Source organism: Vanessa cardui, chromosome 8 (assembly GCF_905220365.1).
Source record: "Vanessa cardui chromosome 8, ilVanCard2.1, whole genome shotgun sequence".
Taxonomy (NCBI): Eukaryota; Metazoa; Arthropoda; class Insecta; order Lepidoptera; family Nymphalidae; genus Vanessa; species Vanessa cardui.
Window position 1 is genome coordinate 6362635 of NC_061130.1, and position 25655 is coordinate 6388289.

Below are 25655 nucleotides of genomic sequence, written 5' to 3' on the forward strand. Positions count from 1 at the left end.
TTGAGTAGGTAATTGATGACATCAAAATTCATAAATATTATTTGTTGACTCTATATTGGTTCCATAAAGATTTAAAAAATAATTATTATAATAAAGTTAAGTTATATAATATAGTTATGTAAGTTATTTAATATACATTTTTTCACTTTTCATGTACTGTATATATTCAATGCTAAGTCTCTACACTTTAGGTATCTTTATATCTTACTTAATTAGCACAAAAGGAAATTAGGACATTTCATTACTAGTATTCTAAGTGCATAAGATACCCAATAAATTCTCCTCAATTACCAACATTAGTTACAGTAGTATTTTGTATCGTAAATTTGTCTGCATAAAATAAATACATACCTACATAGATAATATCTATACGTAGTTGACTGGTTAGTCTAATAATACGTTTTGGAAATCACAATGTCAGAAAATAATATCGGCCTTTCTGTCACGAAAGTTTAAGTTGTCGGTAATGTTAGAGTCCCTTATAATTATTAGACCCTTTTGAAATTTGATTCATTCAAACCTGAGTGTGATTCGCACACTCATGTGTCCGAGACAACATGCCGTAGGCTCACCGTAAGAACTCATTAATTACATCAAATAAACACTTAATACCTCACCTTCAAACCACAATAGCCATCAATAGCTACGAACTTAACAGACTTATCAAAGATCCTAATTATGGATCTTTGTAATTTGTAACACCATTTGTTTCTGAAGTCTTCTTTTATGTAGGCCGAAACTTTTACAGTTTTCTCTATCTTTATAATTCGTTCTTCTTTAAATGTTCTTAATAAAAATGATTCTAACTCGGACTATGAGCAGTCCATTATGTGGTCGACCATGATGGTACGATAAAATGAATTGATTTCCAATAAAAACGACGAAAGAAATACATAAAAAAACACTAAGAGACCAACCCCTAGCTCTTTTTAGTTAATAAAACTAAGCCTTATTCGAAAGGCATGTGGTTCAAATTACAATATATAAAAAAAAAACGGGAAAATATTTCGTGTACGACGCTAATAAACATTTTCCCAGATCTCATGAAAGAATCTTGCGTTGATATCCGTATAAAATAATAATATAATTTGCTTTAAAAAAACAAATCTAATTTATTTTAAGAAAGAATTATGAAAAAGTATTCTGGGAATCGGTTAAAATACCTAATAAAATCAATTTTATTCAAGTAAACTTCACTGTGAGAATCGTCGATAATTAAATACTACCACCGTTTTGGCAAGCAGTCTCTAGCGAGAAGAAAAATCAAGAAACTCACACAGTTGCTCTTTTCGAATAAACAGCTTTACAATGCTGTTCCATACAAAAATTACTGCATGTGATGGAGCCCGAGTATAACTGTAGTTTTCGTTTTCTTTTAAAAAGTACAATTTTAATGAACAAGATTTATTTATTCATTTAGTCTTAATAAACTTTAGCAACACTCAGCATCAACTATGATAGTTACATGGATACTTGAGAATGCCAACTATGATAAGATTTACGTGGGGTTCGAATCCGGAACGAAGTTATTATATAGGTTATTCCTCAGAGCAACAAAGTTACTGACATATTTTAGTAGATTAACAAGTTGTAGTGATAATGGACAAGTCACATGTGCTGTAGAATCGATGGATCTTACAGCAGAGTGGTTCTTTTAAATAGTAATCGTATGTCGGCAAACGTCATGTAGAACGCCGCATCTAGGTGAGGCGATATACATGTATTCGCTTGGTAGTGGAAAAAGCTTGGAGGAAGACAGTTGAAAATCAAGCTCTGTATTGTATCCTGGAAGAGGTCCATATTCATGAGTACACTAACCCAATATCTTGAATCGTTGAATCTAAATTGACGAGCCTAGGTAAATTTAAAACACAAAAAACTTATCTTTTATTTATCAATGAACAAGTATTCTTAATCACAAAAAAGTTAAGTTCGTTTTAAAATAGTTGAGATGCCATATCTTAATTAAACTTGCAAATTAGTTTCAATGTATAACACAATATGCGAAGTACTGAATCTGTATCTGTTGAAATCAACCTGTCTAGTGGTGGAAAATTGTAACGATAACTTATAAATAGCACCAGTTTTTTGAACAGTTAAGAACAGAAACAATTAAAAGTAAACTTTTAATATATTATAAGCATAAGGAATTTGCAAATAAGTAAGTACAGAGTGCTCAGTTGCCGATTCCGGCTCGCACTTGCCTGTTTTTTTTAATCACTCTTTGCTCAGAAAAGTATCAGGCAATCTTACACTTTCTGGTGATTATTTCAGACATACATATGGGGTCATACAGTGTATTCTATAGGTATATTATGTACTAGCTGTACCCGCGACATTCGCACGCGCATTATATTCAAAGGCGTACGCTTTTGAATATAACAAAAATAAATATTGTAGCCTAAGTTACTCCCTATTATATCAGTTATCTGCCATTGAAAGTCCCGTCAAAATCGGTCCAGCCGTTCCAGAGATTAGCCAGAAAAAACAGACAGACAAACAAACAGAGCGACAAAAATTGTAAAAAATGTTATTTTGGTATATGTGCCATGTCTAAATTATGCATTAAGTAAAAAAGGGCTATTTTAATATTCCAAACAGACACTCCAATTTTATTATATGTATAGATGTTTCTACTGTGCATGACACTGAATTAAACATTATAGAAACAAAAATTACTTGTACCAAAACTAGTTGTTGAGGTATGTTAATTGGTCTTAGGAATAATACACTAATTTGCCTTGGCTCGACTATTATTATTATTACAAGGCAAATACAAATATATATTCAAAACTATCACTGACCTTGTTGTTATTAACTGTTCATATACCTAAAACGAGTCTTTGCTCCTATTTTGGTAAAATTTTAGGAACACAATTTCCGTTCTGATCGCCTCGTCTATCCCTAGTCTTATTTTCTCCCTCCTTAGTTCGGTATAATCACTTTACTTCAAGATTAATTGCTAGGTAATAAATGCATCAATATTTAAATCCTGCTTATTGCTGCACTTAAGATACATTTTATATAATGATTATAATTGTAAATGTACCGAACGTTACTTTTAAAATAAGTTTGCATTAAATAATGCTTTAATAACCTCTTCTCATACATGAAACCCGCCATTTTGCTCTTTTTTCTTTTTCTAAAAGCCCGCCAAAACGCTAGCTTTTGTATGACAGATAAAAAGTATAAATTTTAATCTTAGGAAATGATTATTTATTTGCAAAATTACGTAAAACGATTTAATTGAAATAAAAAGTTATAAAATATTATATTTAATAAATAACATTATTGTATGTATGAACATGTATTATCTATGGGTATTTATTTTACTATGAATTGACGTTTAAGTTTTGACCAGAGGTTTGACACACGATCGCTTAAAGTAAAGTTAGACAAGTAAATAAAAAGTTAAACAATTGTAATGTTTGTCTGCAGAATATCACAAACAAGTTTAAAATAAAACTAATAAATATTTACAAACATGTTTACATACGATGTAAAGTTTTTAACAAGCGACGACTTAATTTATTTAAAAAACAATGACTTTAAAAGTTACAAGTATGTTTCATAGAAATTCAGTTGTTTGCTTTTTGTTTTTATTTTGTAAGATGAGAGAATAATTAATTGAATTTGACGCAGATATGAGAGTAAGAAGAAACTTGACGAATCTATACATGATATAGGAAAAAGAAGTTATTGTGAGAGGCGCGGAGGTTATTGGCGATCACCGAAGCCGCGCCAACTTCGACAATTGGAATCAAAACTTCGTGACCGAAATATAGTTTGCTGTGAATGGGTTAATGAATCCCTTATTGTAATAGTGTTCTCTTCTGGTGTCATAGCCTACATAACAGTCAAATATAGTACTTTAGATATTACACAAATACTCTTTGATAGATATTGTATTGGAAAAATTAACAGCCAAACAGTTACTGGTGGTATGTACAATTTTTTTAATATATTTTATCAAGACTCTTCTCATTTCTATTATTTGTATGAACATTACAGTTGTTTTATGTAAGAAAATCTTATTATTAATACATATGGACAAAGTGGCAACTTTGATCACATTCGGAAAGACAATAGACAATGATACCCCATGTCAGATATCAGATAGAGATCCACACCTACAAGTAAGTTAATTAAATTACTCAGTGAATATAAAATACATTTCTGAAGACTTAAAATTTTGGTACATAATATAATTAATTAATGTCCTTTATTTTAGATACTAGATCTTGGAGGAAGTGTGCGAAAAGTTGACCGTAGAGTTTCTTGGTGTGAGAGTGCTAATTATGTGAGGGTATTGATATGGGGAGCAACTGTATCGGAACCAGCACCCTGGAGTCCTGTTCTTGAAGATCATGCTAATCTTCATTTATACCAGATTGTTGGGTATATTAAGCCATTATTTATTATTCTATTATTAAATTACTCAATAGTCTAAAAAACTTTAGGAATTTAGAACCATAGGAATAGGAACCATAAACAAACTCTCTTTGCCCACTTTTTTTAATTTAACTTAAACTTTTATTAATGTACAAACGGCTGCCATGACTAAAAATCCTATTTTGTATAGAAATAAATTCTGTCTTTGCTGACTTTTAAATAATTTTGACAATGTTCATTCATTAATTAAAACAGATTATCATTTTTTTTTTAATTTAATTGTTAAAATTTTCTGTTACCTGCCAGCTCTAAATTGGTTTTCAAATATTAGTCCAGTAAAAGTAATGCATAATTACCTTCTAACTAAAGAAAAACCGGTAAGGTAACAAGTCTTCTGGCAATAGTGGTTATATTGGAGTCAATATTGACTATGAAATTACTGTTTATTAACTCATTGTTTTCTAATTAAATGTATTGGTATTTTTAATTAATCATCTCATACTGCATAAAAACTGAACTATACATAGTAGACAATGATTCACAAACATAATCGAAATATTTTGAAAGGCAGTTATTACTTTTTGGAATTTTAAAAATTATATCTATCAAGTTAGATTGAAGCAATAAAAGCACACAAAAAATCGTAAAGAAACTGAACGGACTCATAAGAGACATGCATAGTTATTTATTTACACTATGTTATTTTCCATATCACATAGCATAGTACATATTCTATTAATAAGTTTATTATGTCGAGTTAGTCTGTACAAAACCCATTCAAATCGTAACACAAAATCGTCTAGTAAAAATGTTTCATTTTGGAATGTTACGTAAAAACGAATAGAAACGACTGTAATGGCTCGTTGCTCGTAACTCATAACATAAAAACAACTGTTACCGTTAAATTGTCCCGCGACTCCTAACAGATCGGAAAAACCGAAATTAAAGTTAATTAAAATAATTGATTATTAATGAAAACCAACAAACAAATATATAATATTAAATTAAAAAAAACAACAATGCTTACATTTTTTTTTATATGTGTATTTTATAATAATGAAATACGCGCCAAGCACATACAAGTGATTAGATTCGTGGAAGTCATGACGTATAATTTAATATTACTTTCCTATTTGTATGAAACAATTGAGAGACATCCTAAACCATAGACCAGACTCCAACGTATGCTCGCCGAAATGTATAACAACATAACTTGTTTGTCTCAAAAGGTCTCAAATATGCACTGATACATACTTGTACATATATTTCAGGCATCAAGTATCCCTGTTAGCATACCACCAATTAGAGAATGAAGTGTTATTTGCCGAACTTTCACATAAACACGATCACATTATTCACATTGTCGAGCAAATTGCGTGTCACAAGGTAAAAATGACAATATCAAAAAAAAAAAAAAAAACGCTTACAATAAAGGTTAAACAACAAAGGTTTTTGTTTTTTCTTTTTTTTTTTAGACAGGGGCTAGTTTGGTGTGGCACAGATATGAATTACCGCAGGGCGTCAATCGAATGACGAAATTATCTTCGCTTCATGAGAACACGATAAAAGTATCGTTGCCCGCGCCTGCACGGCTGGCGAGGCGGTCTCCATGTGACATTAGAATCCTAGTAGCTTGTATAGACGCTTCCATACACGTGATACACAACGTTGCTGGGCTTACACATTCGACAAAAGCTGGCTTTGTGAGTATAGGAATTTAAGTAAATTATACTAACTTTGAGTCGAGATGGCCCAGTGGTTAGAACGCGTGCATCTTAACCGATGATTACGGGTTCAAACCCAGGCAAGCGCCGCTGATTCATGTGCTTAATTTGTCTTTATAATTCATCTCGTGCTCAGCGGTGAAGGAAAACATCGTGAGGAAACCTACATGTGACAAATTTCATAGAAATTCTGCCACATGGGTATTCCACCAACCCGCATTGGAACAGCGTGGTGGAATATGTTCAAAACCTTCTCCTCAAAGGGAGAGGAGGCCTTTAACCCAGCAGTGGGAATTTACAGGCTGTTGTTGTTGTTGATACTAACTTTGGCTTAAATTGAACAATGAAATAATAAATTAGATATCGTGTGACGTGTTTATTCATTGGAACTATAAGGCAATAAGAAATATAGCATAAATGCTATTTATATTGAGATGAATATTCCAATGGAATTAGAAATAAAGATAAACAAGCCATAGATTTACGTATTGGTACAGCACCATTTTTTCGTAAATCCACAGTGTTATATCATAGCTCAATTAATAAATCCCTCGACTAATGATATGGCGGTAATTTACCGTCGAATGTTGTTTATTTAGCCTTTTATCTCACACACACACACACACACAGTCATTTAAGTTCCGAGTTAATTCAACAGATAGCGACAGACGTGCGGTGGGCGGGCGAACTGATAGTGGCGGCTGAGGAGGCCGGCCGTCTGCAGTGCTTCGATCGCGCGCTGTCTCTGCTGCATCACCATTCCAAGTGCCTCGACCTCACGTCCTATATGCGGTTAACCAATAGCTATTCCTTAATATCGAATTCAAATATATTATACTCCCAAGTATTTTACTCATTAATAGGACTTGTCTAATGATTTTACTTTGTCTAGTGATTTGAATTTACTTGCTGGTAGGGCTTTGTGCAAGCCCGTCTGGTACCACTCACTCACCAGTTATTCTACCGCCAAATAACAGTACTCAGTATTGTTGTGTTCCGGTTTGAAGGGGGAATGAGCGAGTGTAACTGCAGACACAAGAGACATAACAACTTAGTTCCCAAGGTTGATGGCACATTGACGATGTAAGGAATAGTTAATATTTCTTACAGCGTCATTGTCTATGGGTGATGGTGACCACTTACCATCAGGTGGCCCATCTGCTCGTCCACCAACCTATACCATAAAAAAAATGACTATTGTGTAAGTTATTTCAATACTTAATTTGATACAACCCTAATGGTATGGTTAAACTGTATGGTATTTCAGCACTTCACAAGAACTATGCAATGTTTACGTAAGTGAGCGAGCTGCAATTACTATATTATATGTAATACAATATTCATTGTTAATACTGTTTCAGTGAGTCAAAGCGCGTGCAGTTACTCGGGACTCACAGCCGTAGAGGCGGCTCGCTTATTCTGGCAACGCTCGCCGGAGGACCTCTGGTGCTGTTGCGAATAACACACCCGCGTTTACTAACGGCAAGTATTTAAAAAAATACACATATAACATGATTTATTATCCCTTGAGATTTTATTGTATTCGTAAAAGTGGAAACAAAAAATGACTTCTTGATATATCAAATGAATAGGCCGAATGGCAAATACATAGGTTATCTGATTCATTCAAAGAGAAAGAGAAAATTTCGTATCTACAAAGCCGTTAAATATTAATATTAAGTTCTCGAAGTAAATCTCTTTTAAAAATCATCGAAGCTCTCGGGCGTCAAACATGTCAACAACGTCGTTCACTTGGTAGGCGTGGCTGCGCTCGAAGCGCTTCGCGAACGCGGTGGGTCTGCTGCGAGCGCTGGAGTGGGACGAGGAGGGCGCGGAGTGCGTGCGCGCGACGCGGGCGGCCGTGCGCGCGGGCGCGGCGGGCGGCGCGGCGGGCGCGCAGCTGGCGCTGGGCGCCTACCTGGCGCCGCGCGCGCCGCTGCCCGCCGCCGCGCACAGGTACGCGCCCGCCGTGCACGACCTGGCGAGGAAATTCTTCCACCACTTAGTGAGGTGAGGTGCCTAAGTTCGTATCTAATTTCCTAATTAATCTTATTTCTAATTATATTATATTTTGACATATTTTAATCAATGTTTTATTATTATTGTTATTATTATTATTATTGTTTTTTTTATGTTTTAGCAGTTAATTATTTTTTTATATTTCAATTAATGTAAAGTAATAATGTGTACCAATTTATATTTGTATGCCTAGTAGCGAAATTTTTGTTGTTTTCAAAAATTTTACAAATAAAGAATTTGAATTTGAATTTGAATTTGGACCTCGACACTAATACTTCTAATGCGCAAACTATAGCCGCGGCGGGCCTCAGCGCAACGCATTGGCGCATCACTAGCCAGGCGTATTTTTGCGGCGATGTTATGCGTTGCAATGCGGCCCGTCTCAGTGTGCGTTAGCAGACGCAACAAGTCAGGCCAGCCTGAGGTGTGCGATAGCCCATACAAAAGTATGAAACTGATTCAGGAGAATTTTTGTTATGCGTTGCGGCGCCTCGGTGTGCGCCTATCTTTATGTTCCATTTTTAAAAAAAGCGTCAACCATTCTGGCAAACAGAAGGCACCGCCTGTCGTTACAATAAGACCGCTTTGTAACTCGTGTAACCCTTTGTAAATTTACCCTTCCCTAAATTATGTCTGTTTACTTGCTTAGGCGAGGTCATATAGAAAAAGCCCTCAGTCTAGCTGTGGACTTGGAGGCTTGGGACCTTTTCGCCGATGCGCGTTGGGCTGCCAAGAGACTGAACCTGTCACACCTCGCTGAGGAAGCTGCCAACTGTGCTGCTTATTATGCAAAATTAAATCGACCCGGTTAGTTACTTAAAACCAGTTATTTATTTCGAAAAATTTAACAGGGATTATAGGATAGGGAAATAACAGGGATTGGAATACAACAAAACAACAACAACAACAACAGCCTGTAAATTCCCACTGCTGGGATAAAGGCCTCCTCTCCCTTTGAGGAGAAGGTTTGGAACATATTCCACCGCGCTGTTCCAATGCGAGTTGGTGGAATACACATGTGGCAGAATTTTTATGAAATTTGTCACATGCAGGTTTCCTCACGATGTTTTCCTTCACCGCTGAGCACGAGATGAATTATAAAGACAAATTAAGCACATGTATCAGCGGTGCTTGCCTGGGTTTGAACCCGCAATCATCGGTTAAGATGCACGCGTTCTAACCACTGGGCCATCTCGACTCTCATTTGAGGGATTGGAATACTGTTACCAAATTTTACATTTTATTTACTTTTTTTACTTATTTTTACTTTACATTATGTATGTACTTTTTGGTATTGAAAAACACTTATTTATTCGGATGTGTTTCAGATTCAGAATGTTCAGACTCCTGTTCGCAGTGCAGCTCGCACTCATATACAGGTTCAGAAGAAGAATCCAGTACATCATCTAAAGCAATAAAAACAAACCCACCACCGTTACCGAGGGTACCGTTACCATCCCACCCCTCAATATTAACAGTGCCCATAAACCAGAATGATACTTACACAACCACCAGTATTCGACCAAACCTTCACCAGTATTTAGAAAGAGACAGCACGATCTGGGGTAAAAATGTCCAAGACGACTCTTTCATCAACAAGCGAGAACCAATAAAACCTATTCATTCCCAAAATATGCGATGGAACAGTGTGGACAACGTATTAAATATACAAAGAACACTTAAAAACTCCACGAGCTATGGGACACTACGTGTAAACCAGGCTAACAATATGTTAGAGGTTTTACCCCGTTCACAAGATGAAAGAATATCAGCTCACTTCAAACATTTGTTTCAAACCGAATTGAGAGAAGACACGAATAGTGGTCAATTTTCTTCCAACGTGCCATCGACTAATAGTAATTTCAATGAAAGATATCGCCAAGACAACTTTTGTACGGGCCTTAAACCCGAGAAGAACAAAGTGAAGTTTTCAGACACAGTGACCGTCGCCGTCGTTCCGGTGAGTGTTTTTAATTAATAAAGGTATAATTTTAAAATGGCCAATTTAAACCATAAAAGCTTGTATGAATATTTAGATTTAATAGAAGAATTAACAACAACAGCCTGTAAATTCCCACTGCTGGGCTGAAGGCCTCCTCTCCCTTTGAGGAGAAGGTTTGGAACATATTCCACCACGCTGTTCCAATGCGGGTTAGTGGAATACACGTGTGGCAGAATTTCTATGAAATTTGTCACATGCAGGTTTCCTCACGATGTTTTCCTTCACCGCTGAGCACGAGATGAATTATAAAGACAAATTAAGCACATGAATCAGCGGTGCATGCCTGGGTTTGAACCCGAACTCATCGGTTAAGATCACGCGTTCTAACCACTGGGCCATCTCAGCTCATAGTAGAATTATTAGAATTGAAATATAAATACATGGTTAATTTAATGACATACTTTCCAATCGATAAGAAGCACCAAACCCAGGAGAGGCCGGGCCCGGACCCGTCGCATGAGCTGGCAGACAGCCTGCCGCTGTGCGCGCCGCACCGCTACCTGGCCGCCTTCGCGCCGCACGCGCCGCCCGCCCCGCCCGCCCCCCCGCACGCCCCGCACGCCCCGCCCGGTACTACGCTCGACTACGTCGAAGTGTGACGCATGTTTGTGTTAACCCGCACCTTCGACTGCACCCTTAGTCACTGTTCGTTGTATTCGTATCTTAGTGCATGTATGCATTTTTTTTTCTCGCTGGAAAAACGCGTGGGAGGGATGTGGGACTCCCCGGTTCCTGGCCAAGTGCGTCCAGGTCCACCGGGTTTACCCACTAAAAAACCATCGGTACCCTCTCCGTCTTACGGCGGGCGCCACGGGATCGTTTACGCATGAATGTATGCATGACTCAATAATTGTATAATCTATCTGTCTCATATTTTTCAGAAGGATTTTGTATTCGTGTCGCAGTCTTTTACACGCTGTAATGCACGATCACATTAGAAGTTACAAATTAATATAATAATAAAATAAATGAAAACTTTATCTCACTAAAAATAGCTTTAAACTTCATCCATCAGTCATCATAGGAAGGCATGACTTGATAATTTAATGTGTTTAAACGAATAATGCTTGCCAGTCGTCTGTCGTTGGGACAATTATTGTGTTGATAGATAGCAACCGTCTTAAGCACAAGAAATGCCTGGGTGCAAACAGTGTTCCATCGATCTCACCAATCCAGATCCAAAAATATATTTAAGAGGGGTGGGTACGCTTGCCGATAATCCACGACTTGGCTACCATCGGTGAAACGAAAAAAGCACGTGGCACCCGGGTTTTTTTCACCTCTTGCACACCATAATTTTGTAATAATCTATCTAATTAATATTAAATAATATTATAATTAGATACAATATTTCAAAATAATTGAACTTTCACTTTGAGTCATAAGCATGTGAATTTGTAAAATAAAAAAAGCTGTATTTGTCAGCATATTCGTTAGCCATAGAATATTTTATGTCTTAAAAAAGTATATGTTCTAAAAATGTGAAAAATGCAGTTTCGCATAAATTGCATGATTGTCAGTCTTGTAATACTTTATGGACACTCTTATTTCTGGTATATTATATAGATAAACAAAATTATACATAACAATAAACATTATAAATAACAAAAACCAATAATTAAATATTGGTTATCTCTTCAAAAAAATCCTAGAAGCAAGTTGTATTTAATATAGTGTAATAAAAACAACATATGTTATTATATTACAGAGAATGCTACCACGAAGCCGTTAAAAATCAAAGTCGTCCATTTTGGTATGGTGTAGTTTATTATGTCAATAATACTAATGAATTATCTTCAAATCTCCGTCCATTCATTGCTATAAGCTTTAAATTAGCTGTATGTTTAAAATGTATAAATTATAGAGTAAAAATGTATTTCCTATCATTTTTTACACCGTGACTACCTCTTCTAGTATTATGATAAAATCTATCTTCGTTTCCTAAAAAATGTTTCATTAATTTTAAATTATTTTACTATAATGTTAACAGATAGTTAAATAAAATTTTGAATGATTTTTGGTATTACTTGATAGTCTGCTGACACTTAACATGTCAACTTTTTGTTTTAAGATTCATTCTATCGTTACCGGTTATAGTAAAAAAAATATTTCTTATATCTTTAATATTTTAGCATTTTATTTTATTTTAATATACCTACTTCGTTTATTTTAACTAGCAGTCTTCAATTTTTATATACCCTGAATAGATTTTGTAAAAATATAAGCATGAAGTAATTACACGGAGCTGCCATATGAACCAATTCAGGTTAAAAGAATAGTTTTATTTTTAAGGTTATTTCCCTTACTAAATTTCGAACACCATGGCCATATCTAAAAAAGGCTAAAACAAGAAGGTCAGGCGTGCACTAAGTCATTAGCACTATTTTTAACTCTTAATATAAGACAATCTGACACAAGATTACGGGCTTATATAAATCCATTCAACTCGAAAACTATTTTCATTGAATTCAACCAACGAAATATTACAATATGTTGTCTAAGTCTACTGAAGCTTGAATAAAGTTCGCGCTGTTGATTCTGTTGATTATATAAATAAAACATTTTTTTTTTATTTTATCGAAATCTATTATTATCTGCTAGACTATTCACTTAGTATATGAAATTGCTTCGTTTGTGTTCCTTAAAGCTACCTACAAGATGTTTTTTTTATTTACATTACAATATTTACCTAATAACACAATCCTTCGGCTATTTTTAAGCATATTATCTATTTTTAAAATATTTTCTACATAATGGAAATATTGAATAGTGATGCAATTTCATTGTTACTTAAAAATCGATGCGAGGACTAGACGTGCTTAACGGATCTGTAATACTGGCTTCTCACGATTATCCATTTGTCCACCAATCTAAGACGATTCCAACAGTGGCGTAGCTGGGTGAGGAAGGGCCCCGGTAGATAGAAAAATAATTGGGCCCTCACCCCATCGTTCCCATACCTCTTTAAGTAATAATTACCATTTAAAATTATAGATCCCAAATAAGAAATCTTGTGCGCAGGGTCGTGATTTCTAACTTCAGAAACTTCAGATTTAGTTTAGAGAGTCCCCTGAACTCCGGGGTCACGGTGCACCACCACTTGGCCCTATGATAGCTACGCCACTGGATTCCAATATGTCCCAACTCGCCATCGATCACAACAGACTCACACCTTCTTACCTTGTTCAGTATGGAGGCCGTTGAAGTGATAGGTACTTCTGCGCTATAAATTAACACTGATAGTGCGAAATTATGATGCCGCATATTTATCAATAATTCTCAATAGAAGAAAGTCAACAACTTAAATCCGCCTGGTAAGCTGTTATTAGGGACAAAATCCATGGTTTTTAGGTAAAAAATAGTCATTTAACTAACTACTACTTACTATACTATAACTACTAATTTTGTGAGAAATGTTTAAAATCAAATCTGTATGTAATTGTGATTTTTTAATTATTGTTTATACGAAGCTAAAACTGAATCTGTAATGTTTGAATATTGTTATCATTGTTATAATAATAAATATCAGTAGCCTTTATAAAATACAAGTTATAATAACTGATTTTATATAATTTATTATGAACATTTTATATAAATAAAACTATGTAAAGTAATAAATATATTTACCTTGTAGATTGTTTTTATTATATAATATTAAAATAATATTTTTGCCGCTTATTTATAAAAATAGATGGAGCCTTTATTTCTCATTCGGCGATAAAGGTGGTGATGTCTTCGTAAGATTACAAAATTCGTTAGATTACAATTTGTCTACCAGATCTTCCGATTGTAAACCGTCGAAATATTATGAACCGCGAAATATGATTGCAATTTAAAGTAATATTTTTTGCTATATTGTAATCTATCGATGGGAAGCGGTCAAATTGTGAACTAGCGTAGATGATTATTTCACCATAAAATTGCAAATACCATTAAACTATAATCTATTTCACGCAATAGGCTACTGACAATGCGAAAAATAAAATCAATCAATCAATTTAAAATCCATTTTATATTATTTAGTAAAGTTAAGCAGCCCAGTAAAAGTGGATTTTTTTTTTTCTAGTACTTATTTGATGAAAAATATCATATTAAAATTCCATATTAATGAAATGAATATAATGAATACCTAAATAGGTAAGTAAATAAAAAATTTGGCGGTGCGACAGTGCGGTAATAAGAGTTGCCGAATTTCTTCGTGCGCGATGGTATTTATGTCATAGTTAGGCATTATCATCACGAGCCAGGATAATTGACCGTGATAGTCAATAGAAAGCATTCAGGGTCGTATCTCTTAACGCAAACGTAGTTTCAAGGATTTGACCTTTACGACGGCAATAAGAGCAAAGTACGTCACTGCACCAAGACCACCATTAAATATAGCACTAGCGGGACCACCCAAAAAGCGCAACAAAAAATTAAATGCAAATGTATGTAGGTATCATAAGTAAATAAATATTTGGTAATTATTTTTTTTTTTCAATGGGAACTTATTCTGAGAAATAGAAATTCAAAATAAAACTTTCACGATTCCTTCAATAGGTTTCCATGAATACAAGGAACAAGAATAAATCACAGGGTTAGGGTAAGTACTCTTTTTTGGAGCAATGTACGTTTGTACAAAAGGATCCCAGAAAACATTGAAAAATATTAAATTATAAAATTCAAATGAACTCTTTAGACTAACTTAACCCACTATAAAATACGATATGGATAATAAATAAATAGTTAATTTTAATATTAATAGAAAAAAAACGCACTCTGCCTTTTTTATTACATTTTTTATTATACTTGTAAATTAGCCACAGTTAAGGATGTTAAAAGAAAAATAATTTAATCCTTAAGCTTCTTCTTGGGACGCAGGTTGTTGGTGTGTCCACATTTGGTCTTGCGGCAATTGGTTGCACGAGGGTGCAGACGGGCATAACATTTGCGGCAAATCATTTTCTCACAATTGTACTTCATAGCCAAGATACGAAGGGAGGGTTCAATAGTACCTGAAAATAATACATATATGTTTATATATTCATTAAATATAAAGCAGCAATGCTATTGAGTCCATAGTCAAACAAAACCAATAATAAAATATAAATACTGTATTATAATTGTTAATTTTTGCATACTGACTAGCCAACCATACTTAATAACTTCTTTGAGTATTATGCTTAATACTAAGAAACAAGTAGGTCAAAATAATATCTTGGCATTATTTCTTTTACAATTTCCAAATAACCTAATATACTGAAACAATCTGTTTTCAAAACCTTACGCAAAACTGGTAAAATATTATTCATATATCGGTATCCACACCCAGATTCGAAATTACATACCCATAACAGGGATATACATACATATGCATATATATTTATTACACTTAAAAGAAAATATTAACCTCCACGAAGCCTGAGTACAAGATGAAGGGTAGACTCTTTCTGAATGTTGTAGTCCGACAAGGTACGCCCATCTTCTAATTGTTTTCCTGCAAAGATCAAACGTTGCTGGTCTGGCGGAATTCCTTCCTTGTCCTGAATCTTAGCCTTCACATTTTCGATAGTGTCAGAGGCTTCCACCTCAAGAGTGATTGTTTTTCCCGTTAGGGTTTTGACGAAGATCTGCATTGTGAGCTGAAAAAGATAGTTTAGATTTACTTATTACGCGCGATTAAATTTTGATTGATTTTGAAACGTGAAATGAAAAAAACAAAATGAAGCCGTCTTCGTCAAGACGGCATGCCACGCGGATTTTCAAATATCGAATGTTAATAACAACTTATTGTTATAACTAATATACTTATCAAATATTACCTATTAAAAAGTATAATAATCAGAAAAATTACAACCAAAAAGGTTTAATTTAGTAATTTTCACAAAATATTGATACTAACCTTCGCGAAATGTGCTCGATGAAATGTCAAACACCACAAAAAAGAAAGATTATAAATGACTAACTTGTCAACAGCAAAAACCTGGCACAGACTATTCAAAAAAAATATAGGCTTATTGGAATAATGCATTGATTTTTTTTATGATTAAATAAAACAAAAAAATATGGTTTCGTAAAAAAAATTTTTAAATAATTTATCTCAAATGGTACAATCATCAATAATGATCATGATCCGTATCACAATTTACAATGTAGATCTCAGTTAAGCTTACATGGACATTAAATATATATGTTATAATTACTCATAACGCAAGTTAAATAAACAGAAATATATATATATATATATATATATTCAGTAGGTATAATTATTTATCGGCTATTTACACGTTTATAAACATTGAAGCTCTTGATATAAAGATAAGCCTGATTTATTAAGTTATTTTACCTTATCTAATAACAAAATATAATAAATAAAATATTTTTATAAGTAATGAATAATTATATTAATACTTATATTCAACAAAATTTAAATATTTATTTGTTACAGTTTTAAAATTTTTAACGGGGTAACTCAGGAAATTTCTGAACGTCACCCATATTCGATAAGTACTTGTTTCGTAACAGGTCGGATTTTAAGCACATTAGTATTTGGGAAATAATAGCTCCTACTCAAAGAATTGCAAAATGTATCATCAATTAAGCAAAATCACCGGCAGGCTGATCGCCACTAGCAATCTTCAAAGTCCACTATTCCCTGTTGTAAGTAAACAATATTTATAATTTCTTCTAGGTCGATGAAGTTATCTTTGATTTGTATGATTAATATTGACATTGATTACAAGGCTCCCATTGCTCTCCAACGAGTGGACCCTCCAGTCATTCAATACAACACGGCTCAAATGTCAACGGTGACTGAGTCTTCAGCCTGCCCAGCCCCTGGATCCAGACGTCTCATGCCTGGCACCAACACTCCCTACCCGCCTGTTAGCGAGACCATTAGGAAACGCCAAGAACTCTTCCAGGTAACTTGACAAAACTCTTAAACAGAGATAATCAATAACATAAAATTGCTTTTTTGATTATGAGATACAAGCAAGCAAGTTAAATTATTAATTTTATCAATTTTTTTAGTAATTTATTTGAAAGAAATGTACTGTACTTTCTTTTTCTTTTTTAATAAAAGTTCCAAAAATACAATAATATTGATGTAACATAATCTAATAATTTAATTAACTAAATTCTCTTACTAGAATTGCTTATAATTATAGAACAACTGCATGTAAATTTCTATCATGGCTAAATTAAGGCATTTCCACACCTGCAATTTTTATACTATTACATCTATCTAATTGTTTTTATTTTTAATCTAAAATTCATTATTTGTAGATTTTAAAATATTCTCTTGTTGTATTAATCAGTGGTTTATAAAATCATTCCTTACCTATTGTTTTATATTCTGATACCATAATTGTATTTTTAAAAATTGTGATTATATTTTTACAAAGTAGTATAACATTATAACTTATTTTTAAACATTATTTATTTTCTGTTTTCAGAAAGAGGATGATGTGCCAGTTTTCCTGAAGGGTGGTCCCTTTGATGGTATCTTGTACCGTTTCACAATGCTGCTGTGTATTCTTGGATTAGTTGGTATTGGCCACACTGTTTACATTCACGCTGTCCCCAAGAAGCAATAAATAATTTAGTTTTATTTCAATAAATTATACTATGTATTAGTTGCTCGTGCTTAAATAGAAATCAAGAACTACAGCACAACATTGTTTTATTTTAATCATTCTTTTCATTTTATATCTTCTGATATGAAATAAGATACTACAATGAAACCTAAAATGCAACAATGACCTGAATAAAAAATTAAAAACTTGAAATGTATTGTTATATATAACTATAATTATTTAGAATATCAATTTGTGATTATTTAAAGTCATTTGCAAACAAAACCCTTGAAGTGAAACATTTTTTTTAATTAGATTTTTCACAAAAGTAATTAAAATGTTTGAATGCTCACGACTGAATTGATCTTAAAAGAAACTGGTATTGAGTTATTGTGATGAGGTTATGATTCAATAATCACATTTATGGATTTAACAATGCAATTTAAATGTCTGGTAATAATTAATATTGCTTCAGCTACCTATATAAATTGTAACAGGCTGTAGAAAATATTTTTCAATATAAAACATTAAAAAATAATGTTGGTAATTTCGATAAGGAACAATAAATTGTGACTACTAAATATATATAAGTTATTATGATTGTTTCCCCTTTTCTTAATGGTGCCTGTGAATTATCTATAAAATATTTGATATCGTTGGGTCCTCTCTTAAACAAAGTTTTACTGTTAAAATTTTGGCAGTGTTTGCTTTAATAGAAATATCCTAAAAAGCAAATGATGTCCGATAATGTAATATGGAACATATTAACATAGTATATAGGCCGTCTTTGTCGGTTCTGAAACTACAGACTAAATTAAAATGAAAATTACATCTCAACAAGATAAGTTATTTGTAAATAAAAAAAAAAATATTATTAAAACTTGCATCTATGCGATATTACTTATTTCTTATATACAATTTAAAAAATAGCGCCATCTATTGACAAATATGGTTTAACCACATATTAAAATATATATTTAAATTAGTTTCTTAAATAAACTACATATTTTGGATATTTAAGAAATTCAGAAAGCATGATGATTAATTCATTATAGCTAAAACAGTTACAGATTATATGTATGGGACCATTAATTTATTACGTAAGACTATTTCAGCTAGTTTTTGACCTCACCTTATTATATATATTATATTTTAATGTTTATATTTCATTTCAAATTTGCTATGTTTAATTCTAATTTAAAATATTCTTAAGGTACGCATCCCAGTGAACCTCGGCAATCACACGGTTTTTGAACTTTTTCAAATAATTTTGATTTCGCGAATTTTTTCTTACATTCTAAACTAAACTCCTTCCAAACCCTTTTAAGAAAATATAAGACATGGTCAACGCCCCTCCCCCTATTAATACGTATCGTCTTACATAATTATGAATGGCCCTAAAATGGCCTAAAGTACAGGTACCTATTGTTATAAATTATCCACATTCACTTTTTTTTTTTAAATTGTAGCTTCAATTCAGAAATAAAAAAATACAAACGTAGTGTAGGACGTCCTCAGGCACGGTGGAGTGACGATATACGCAATGCGGCAGGCAGGAGCTGGATGCGAGTAGCCGGAGAAAGACCACAGTGGCGTGCGCTTGGAGAGGCCTATATCCGGCAGTGGACAAAAACGGGCTGATGATATGATGTGATGATTCAGAAATAATATTTGAAAATTCTGACCCCCTAATTAATTTTAATCAAACATTATGATTTTTAATTAAGACTTAGGTCTTAATAATATTAGTAAAAAGGACACAAGGAAGGGGTAAAAATGCAATTTCTCAAAAAGAAACGTACCATGTAGTTTTTTCGCCAAACAATTTATTTCGCCATTTCAAAATTCATAAATTGTCTTTAACTATTATCTGCTAATTATATTTGATACAACATTTATAAAGCACTATATCTACAATAATAGTTGTACATATTATAGCTCTATGATATTTTTACTGATCAGTTTATGAAACTAACAAATGCAAATCAGGTAAGTACGTCAATTCAATCGTAATTTGAAACTTATACCTAATAAAAATAAAATAAAGCATAATTTTCATAACGAGTACGTATTTAACAGCTCATATCTAGTAAATTATTTTTTTGTTAAATTCAAGGGTTGTTCGTATGATATCATCTATCGTAAATTGTAACATGATTACCTCGTAGTTCGTAAATGGGATACAAGGCTTATTCACAGGACTAGCAGCTGAATAATATTTTCTTATTATTTATCTTTGAAATAATTATTGCAATAGATTAAAAATACTAATTCAACCGATAGCTTAATAACAATGGCTTCAAATTGGCCGTGCCCGGAAAGGATACTTGCTAATGATCAATATCAATAAAGTTATACTTAAAATAGCGCTCTACAAATGGTGTATATGTCGTAGTCGACTAATTTAACTATCCTCTTAATAAAAAAGGCTAGTCATTTTACTAAACGGCGGAAAGTCTTAAGCAAATCCCTATTCACATAAACAGAAGATGTAGTGTAGTGATTGAAAAGCGCCATTTAGTAAAAAGACTAGGCTGTTAATTAAATGGCTAATTAAGCTTTGCCGGCAAGATAAATTCGGAACGTCTATTACTGTAAATTCTAGAATCACAAAATATAGTGACATTAAGCGATAATAATATCAAATAATGCCGTAACTAACAACGTTGACACATATTTTCTACTGATTAAATGATATTAATTTCGATTGCACCCAAAATATAGACAGACATCGTTTTCTTATTTCGTATAAACATCGAAATATAAATGCTTTGAATTAAATAAAGAAACATTATGCTTACATCAAAATATAAATAACTTAAATCATATATGAAACTAAATTCAATTGTTTCAAATATTTACCTCTTGTCAAATGTTACAGCGACCTTAAAATTAAATTACTAATATATATACTACCGATAGATTAAAATAATAAATCATAATAATATTTTTTTATTTGTATCAAATAAGAAAACAGATCCATCTCGTTCACTGCCATATATTTGAAGTATGTATTGCGATCATTATTTAACAATATTCAATTACATAAGACAATCACACAATTCTATTAACTTTATAAATATGTTTATTGCGACTTATAGTAAATACATAGTTCCAAATCTCGTAAACGACCAATCTTCAAAATACATTTTACTCATACTTTACTCATACTCATACTACATATATGTATATCTGCTACAACAAAAGTTAGACTCACGTTTTGTAAAAATATTTTTCTAATCTATTCTATTAAAGAAACGTTTCAAAAACAATAAATAACATAATAAACAAAGAATTAAAACTAAAAATATGTAGACATACTGGCCGTAACAACGGCTTTGTATTGAAAATAATTATAATAATGGTGAAGTTGATACACTAATGATAAAATAAGATAAGCCTATCAGTTTAAGAATTATCATACTATTGCATCAACGTATTATATATATTGTAACAAATATATAATCCTTGATATAAAAATAATACAATTTTATTTCTAAAAATAAAGAATTAAATTTTAATCTATAATTACATAATTTTATTTAAATAACATATCAAAATTAATATACTGTGTAAATCTTAATGTTTATAACATCATAATAAAATTTACAGAAGAATAAAGACTCACTATAGTTTCTAAATTTTCGTTGATATCTAATAATATTATAATAACAATAAACCGAGAACTTTCTTCATAGTAAATTTCTTATGATCAAATGTACAGTTATACATTACACAGACTCCTAATTGCTAAATGAACAATATACCAAGTTTTTATAAAACAATAGGAACCCAAACGAGAATTAAAAATAATGTTAAAAATAGCTGTTGGTTCAGTGCGAAATATAGGAATTCATTTGACATATAAAATTACGTAAAAAATGTAAAGACGTCTAATGAGATCAACAGTAAAATTCTTCCATTTCCAATTGAATATAACTTTTAGAACACAAAAAATATACCAGGAATACTCTTTGCTAAACATAATTTATTTTCGTAAAAAGTAAAAAAATAAAAAGTACTACGTAGAAAAAAATTAATAGTAATTACTATTATAAGTAAAGAAATACTAGGATATTTGATCAATACATCACAGCCCATTAAAGTAAATTTAAACAGGGTAATAAGTATGTATAATATAATTTTGAATAGAGCTATAATAACGGCGATAACATATAAGATGATAGAACATTGCATAAAACATTATTGCAATATGTTTATTGAATTTGTAACATCTCAACGACTATAATGTTGAATATCATTTCTATATTCAATAACAAAAAAAAATTAAAGCATATTTCGCCATATGGATCTAAATAACTGGTCGTGGGCGGGCTGGCAAAGGAGGTGGAGCGCCTTGGCGGGCAGGTACTGGAGGAGGTTGACTAGTCGGAGGAGGGGTGCTGCTAGCTGGAGGCGGCGGAGGTGCGCATTGCGGCGGTGGAAGAATGTCAGCAGGGGGAGATGTTGGTACAGGCTGTTGTACATTACCAACTGTGTCATTTTGAAATGGCGCAGGGCGAGGAGGAGGTGGCCTTGCTGGACTTATCGCTGGTGTCCTTGATGGTATAAGGGGTGTAGGCGATGGAGCTGGAGGTCTACTCGGTTGTTGTCTACGTGGTGTAGGAGGAGCAGATCGTAGAGGGCGTTCGCTGGGTAATTCGCCGAATAAAGGAATTGTATTATTGGAACACAAATTAACTTCTGACTTAACAATATCGATCCAATTAGGTGACTTTAACGATATTAGTAATGGAATGGAACAAGCTGAAATTTGTCCTTTCTGTGCTGCAGCCAAGGCATGTTGGCCGTCTCTAAATGTTATACTCAAGGTAAGATCATCAATAAAACGTACCAATGTTACTTCCCCAATAATAGCTAATTCTTGCAGAACAGCAGACATCAAATTATCATCGAAAATAGATTCTTCGTTATCAAACTCTTCAGCCGGCTGTACAATAATGCTAGCATCGGGCGGACCCAAGTCTTTAACCACATCATAAAAAACTTCCATACACTTTGTGTAACTAACTTGTGACACTTCTATTTCTAAGATAGCAATCACCGGACGGTGATCGCTCTGTTTAAGTTCAGCACGCCCATAGTGCAATATTTTTCCAGCGGCTAATTCAGATGTTGTTTCTGGATCAATGGTGTACTTGCGACTTCTCCATAAAACGCGATCAGTCCACGCCGGCGCCCGACATTTTTCGCTGGTATCATAATCGTCACTAAATAAATCATACTTATAAGTAGGAAGGAAAGTAATTTCTCCCTCAAAACAATTCTTAAAAACTAGATCTTGTGATTTTTGGCGTAATAGTTGATCTTGCTCTAAAAGTCTTTGCATGTTGTTTTGTGATGCTAATAATCGCGTTTCATCCTTATCTAGATCAATACGATAATTGAAATCTCCACACCAAAAGACATAATCATGTGAATATAAGGACCGCCCCATAGGAAAAGCAATTTTTCGCGTAATTTCTGTATAATCTGCATTACGTTCTGAAACTTGAGATTGTCCTGCAGCAAAATGAGCACAGACAAAACATAGGGATGTCCCATATATGACGAGACGAATTGCCACAGCTCCTTTATTTCCAGTTGCTCCACCAAGCCCTGTTTTCACAGAATCAAGGGCTACGTCTCTGATATGTGGAATTAAATCTTTCCTTGCAAATAGGAAAAGGCAGACACCCACCAACTGATGGCTTGATAAAAGTGTATAGGAAGCATCTCTGGCTAAAATCTTATCCAATTCTTCGCTCCATGCCTTTGCATTATCAGAACTGGCTGCCATTATATTACTAGCATTTAAATCAACTATCTCTTGAAAACCAATAGCAAATATGTCTGAAGGATGATCTTTTAAGTTTACCGTGTTTACTAAAGCTGAATTTGGACAATCCAGTAACCAATCTGATAATGAAACATCTTTATAAGCAAGGCTTCGGAAATGTTTACCACCATTCACATTGTATGTTCCAATTGTAATACGTATGCTAGATGGTTGGGTGAATTCATTTGCCCTTCTGCACATTTCTCTAAGAACAGGTGTGGATGTGTGTAAAATATTAGATGGTAGCAAAATCCTTGTGCGATCTGCTAGTTCTGAATTTAGAGTTGAGCCCAAAAGTAATATATCAATAGCTTCTTGTTTTGAGTTATCTAACAAATTATTTTGTATGGTGCGAGCAGCCGATCTTGCTCCGTCTATTAATTTAGAGCCACCTTGTATTGCACCAGTACCTGCATAAATTTTTGATACTTCATTGCCATTGTTAACCCACATCTGTTTAAAAACTTCCTCAAATCTATTAACATTCTGTTTTTTATCAACACATTGTAGTAACATGAGCTGTATTGCTAGCATCTCTAGGCCAATAAATGTTTGTATAGCATTTGTTCGATCCAAACAATCTAAGCAATTAGTACGTATTACACCCTTTTGAATGTTATAAATATCAGTACCTCTAGCACTGAAAATGCTAATACTATCATAATAATTTTCAATAATCTTCTTAAACTTTGATAGTGCTGAATCAATCGATGAAGCTTTAACTTCTTGGTGATAATCAAATATAATCTGTGCCACATCATTATGAGCAGACTCATTAAGATGTCTCTGAAAAGCATTGCTTAGAGTAGCTTCTCCTTCGCTCCCTCCTATTAAACTTGAGCCCAAAAGATTAACAACTACAAGGGACCCATAATTACGCTTCAGCTGTGAGAAATGTCTATCACATGCACTAGTTGAAGCATCATAACCTCTCGACATTTTTACTTTATGTGAACCAACCTGAATTCCTGGCTGTTCCCAAAATAGTGGAACTGATCCTCTAGTTTGAATGTATGATGCTACAGAATCATCAATGTAAATTGCTTGTTCGGTTTCCACAAAGTTAGCAACATTGCCATCATCATTGCAACCTCTAACATTGAACCTTGTTCCTGCCCTTTCGCAGCTCAACCTGGACACAAGCACAGCCCTTGCTTGTCTATGACCTACATAAATAGTTCTTATCTCAACTGATCCACACATTGCTCGTGTAAGCCAATCATCACAATCAATTCCAAATCTTATGAGGTGAATAAACAAGGTTCTATTCCAAAAGAATCTATTATCTGGGTTAGCTCCTTTGCTTTTTCTTTGGGCACAAAGAGTGAGATCAAATAAGTTATCAGTGGATTTACCAGAGTTCCATGAAAAATAGAAGGTGCCAGAGTTAAGTAATTTTCTCACTTCTGAAATTTTGTCTTCGCTCTGAGATTGATAGAAAAGAGGTAAAAATTGTGTTTGAGTTATTTTGAATACTTCAATGTCGCCTACCTTGCCAACGGAACAGCAACCCGTGACGAGAACAAGGTGTAATAAGCAACTTTCTCCGGAATTTAACTGTAGAACACCTAAGCATCCATATGCATCAGCAATTTTATGGTATTGTTTACGCAAAGTTTCCGTCTCTTGAAACGACAGGGAAACCACCGCTTGAGATTCGAATAATAATGCAGTATCTTTATTTCTGTGTTGCAAAATTACACTATACGGATTAGGTGGAGAAGATTTTTCAAGAACTTTGAAACCTTTAGACATAGCCATTGTGGCTGTCTGGATCTACTTCTGGTCGATAAACATCCGCCCCCTAAATGAATTATTTGTTGAATAATGCACTAATTGGATTTAATATAAGGACACCAGCGGCTGAATGCTGATGACCAGCCCACCATCTAAATGTCAATAACGTCACGCACGTCACTTCAACTTTTTTTCTAACGTAATAAAAGACGGCTTGGATTCTTGTAATTTACTTTAAACTTATTAAAGATTTAAAATAGATATGAATGTTAGCCTGTTATTCAAGAAATGATAATAAATGTATATATTTATATTAATAGTTTCATATATCATAAAAGGCTCAATTTTTTTAAATTCTATATTTATTTACAGAAACTTTATTT

At 33.3% G+C, this 25655-nt stretch overlaps 4 protein-coding genes across 5 annotated transcripts; 2 read left to right on the forward strand and 2 right to left on the reverse strand.

Annotated features, from left to right (window-relative positions):
- Positions 1 to 3369: 3369 nt before the first annotated feature.
- LOC124532023 (WD repeat-containing and planar cell polarity effector protein fritz) lies at positions 3370 to 10837 on the forward strand. Of its 2 annotated transcripts, none has more exons than XM_047106647.1 (12): positions 3370 to 3561; positions 3643 to 3941; positions 4012 to 4136; positions 4232 to 4398; positions 5664 to 5778; positions 5868 to 6095; positions 6775 to 6908; positions 7478 to 7598; positions 7876 to 8126; positions 8785 to 8942; positions 9464 to 10095; positions 10554 to 10837. In XM_047106647.1, the coding sequence occupies exons 1-12, from the start codon at positions 3485 to 3487 to the stop codon at positions 10734 to 10736; spliced, it is 2490 nt and encodes an 829-aa protein (XP_046962603.1). In that variant the 5' UTR covers positions 3370 to 3484; the 3' UTR covers positions 10737 to 10837. The 2 variants fall into 2 exon arrangements, with proteins under 2 accessions (XP_046962603.1, XP_046962604.1); XM_047106648.1 differs by having other exon boundaries at positions 10557 to 10837.
- Positions 10838 to 14899: 4062 nt separating this feature from the next.
- On the reverse strand, positions 14900 to 16161 carry LOC124532043 (ubiquitin-60S ribosomal protein L40). Its single transcript, XM_047106669.1, has 3 exons — positions 16022 to 16161; positions 15530 to 15761; positions 14900 to 15134 (listed from the first exon to the last, which is right to left on the reverse strand). Exons 1-3 carry the CDS (start codon positions 16148 to 16150, stop codon positions 14971 to 14973), a joined length of 525 nt encoding a protein of 174 aa, XP_046962625.1. The 5' UTR covers positions 16151 to 16161; the 3' UTR covers positions 14900 to 14970.
- Positions 16162 to 16576: 415 nt separating this feature from the next.
- On the forward strand, positions 16577 to 17793 carry LOC124531779. Its single transcript, XM_047106305.1, has 3 exons — positions 16577 to 16779; positions 16863 to 17042; positions 17577 to 17793. Exons 1-3 carry the CDS (start codon positions 16705 to 16707, stop codon positions 17715 to 17717), a joined length of 396 nt encoding a protein of 131 aa, XP_046962261.1. The 5' UTR covers positions 16577 to 16704; the 3' UTR covers positions 17718 to 17793.
- Positions 17794 to 20151: 2358 nt separating this feature from the next.
- Positions 20152 to 25430, reverse strand: LOC124531668 (synaptojanin-1). The gene has a single exon (XM_047106151.1). It carries the CDS (start codon positions 25294 to 25296, stop codon positions 22009 to 22011), a length of 3288 nt encoding a protein of 1095 aa, XP_046962107.1. The 5' UTR covers positions 25297 to 25430; the 3' UTR covers positions 20152 to 22008.
- Between the last annotated feature and the right edge of the window lie 225 nt (positions 25431 to 25655).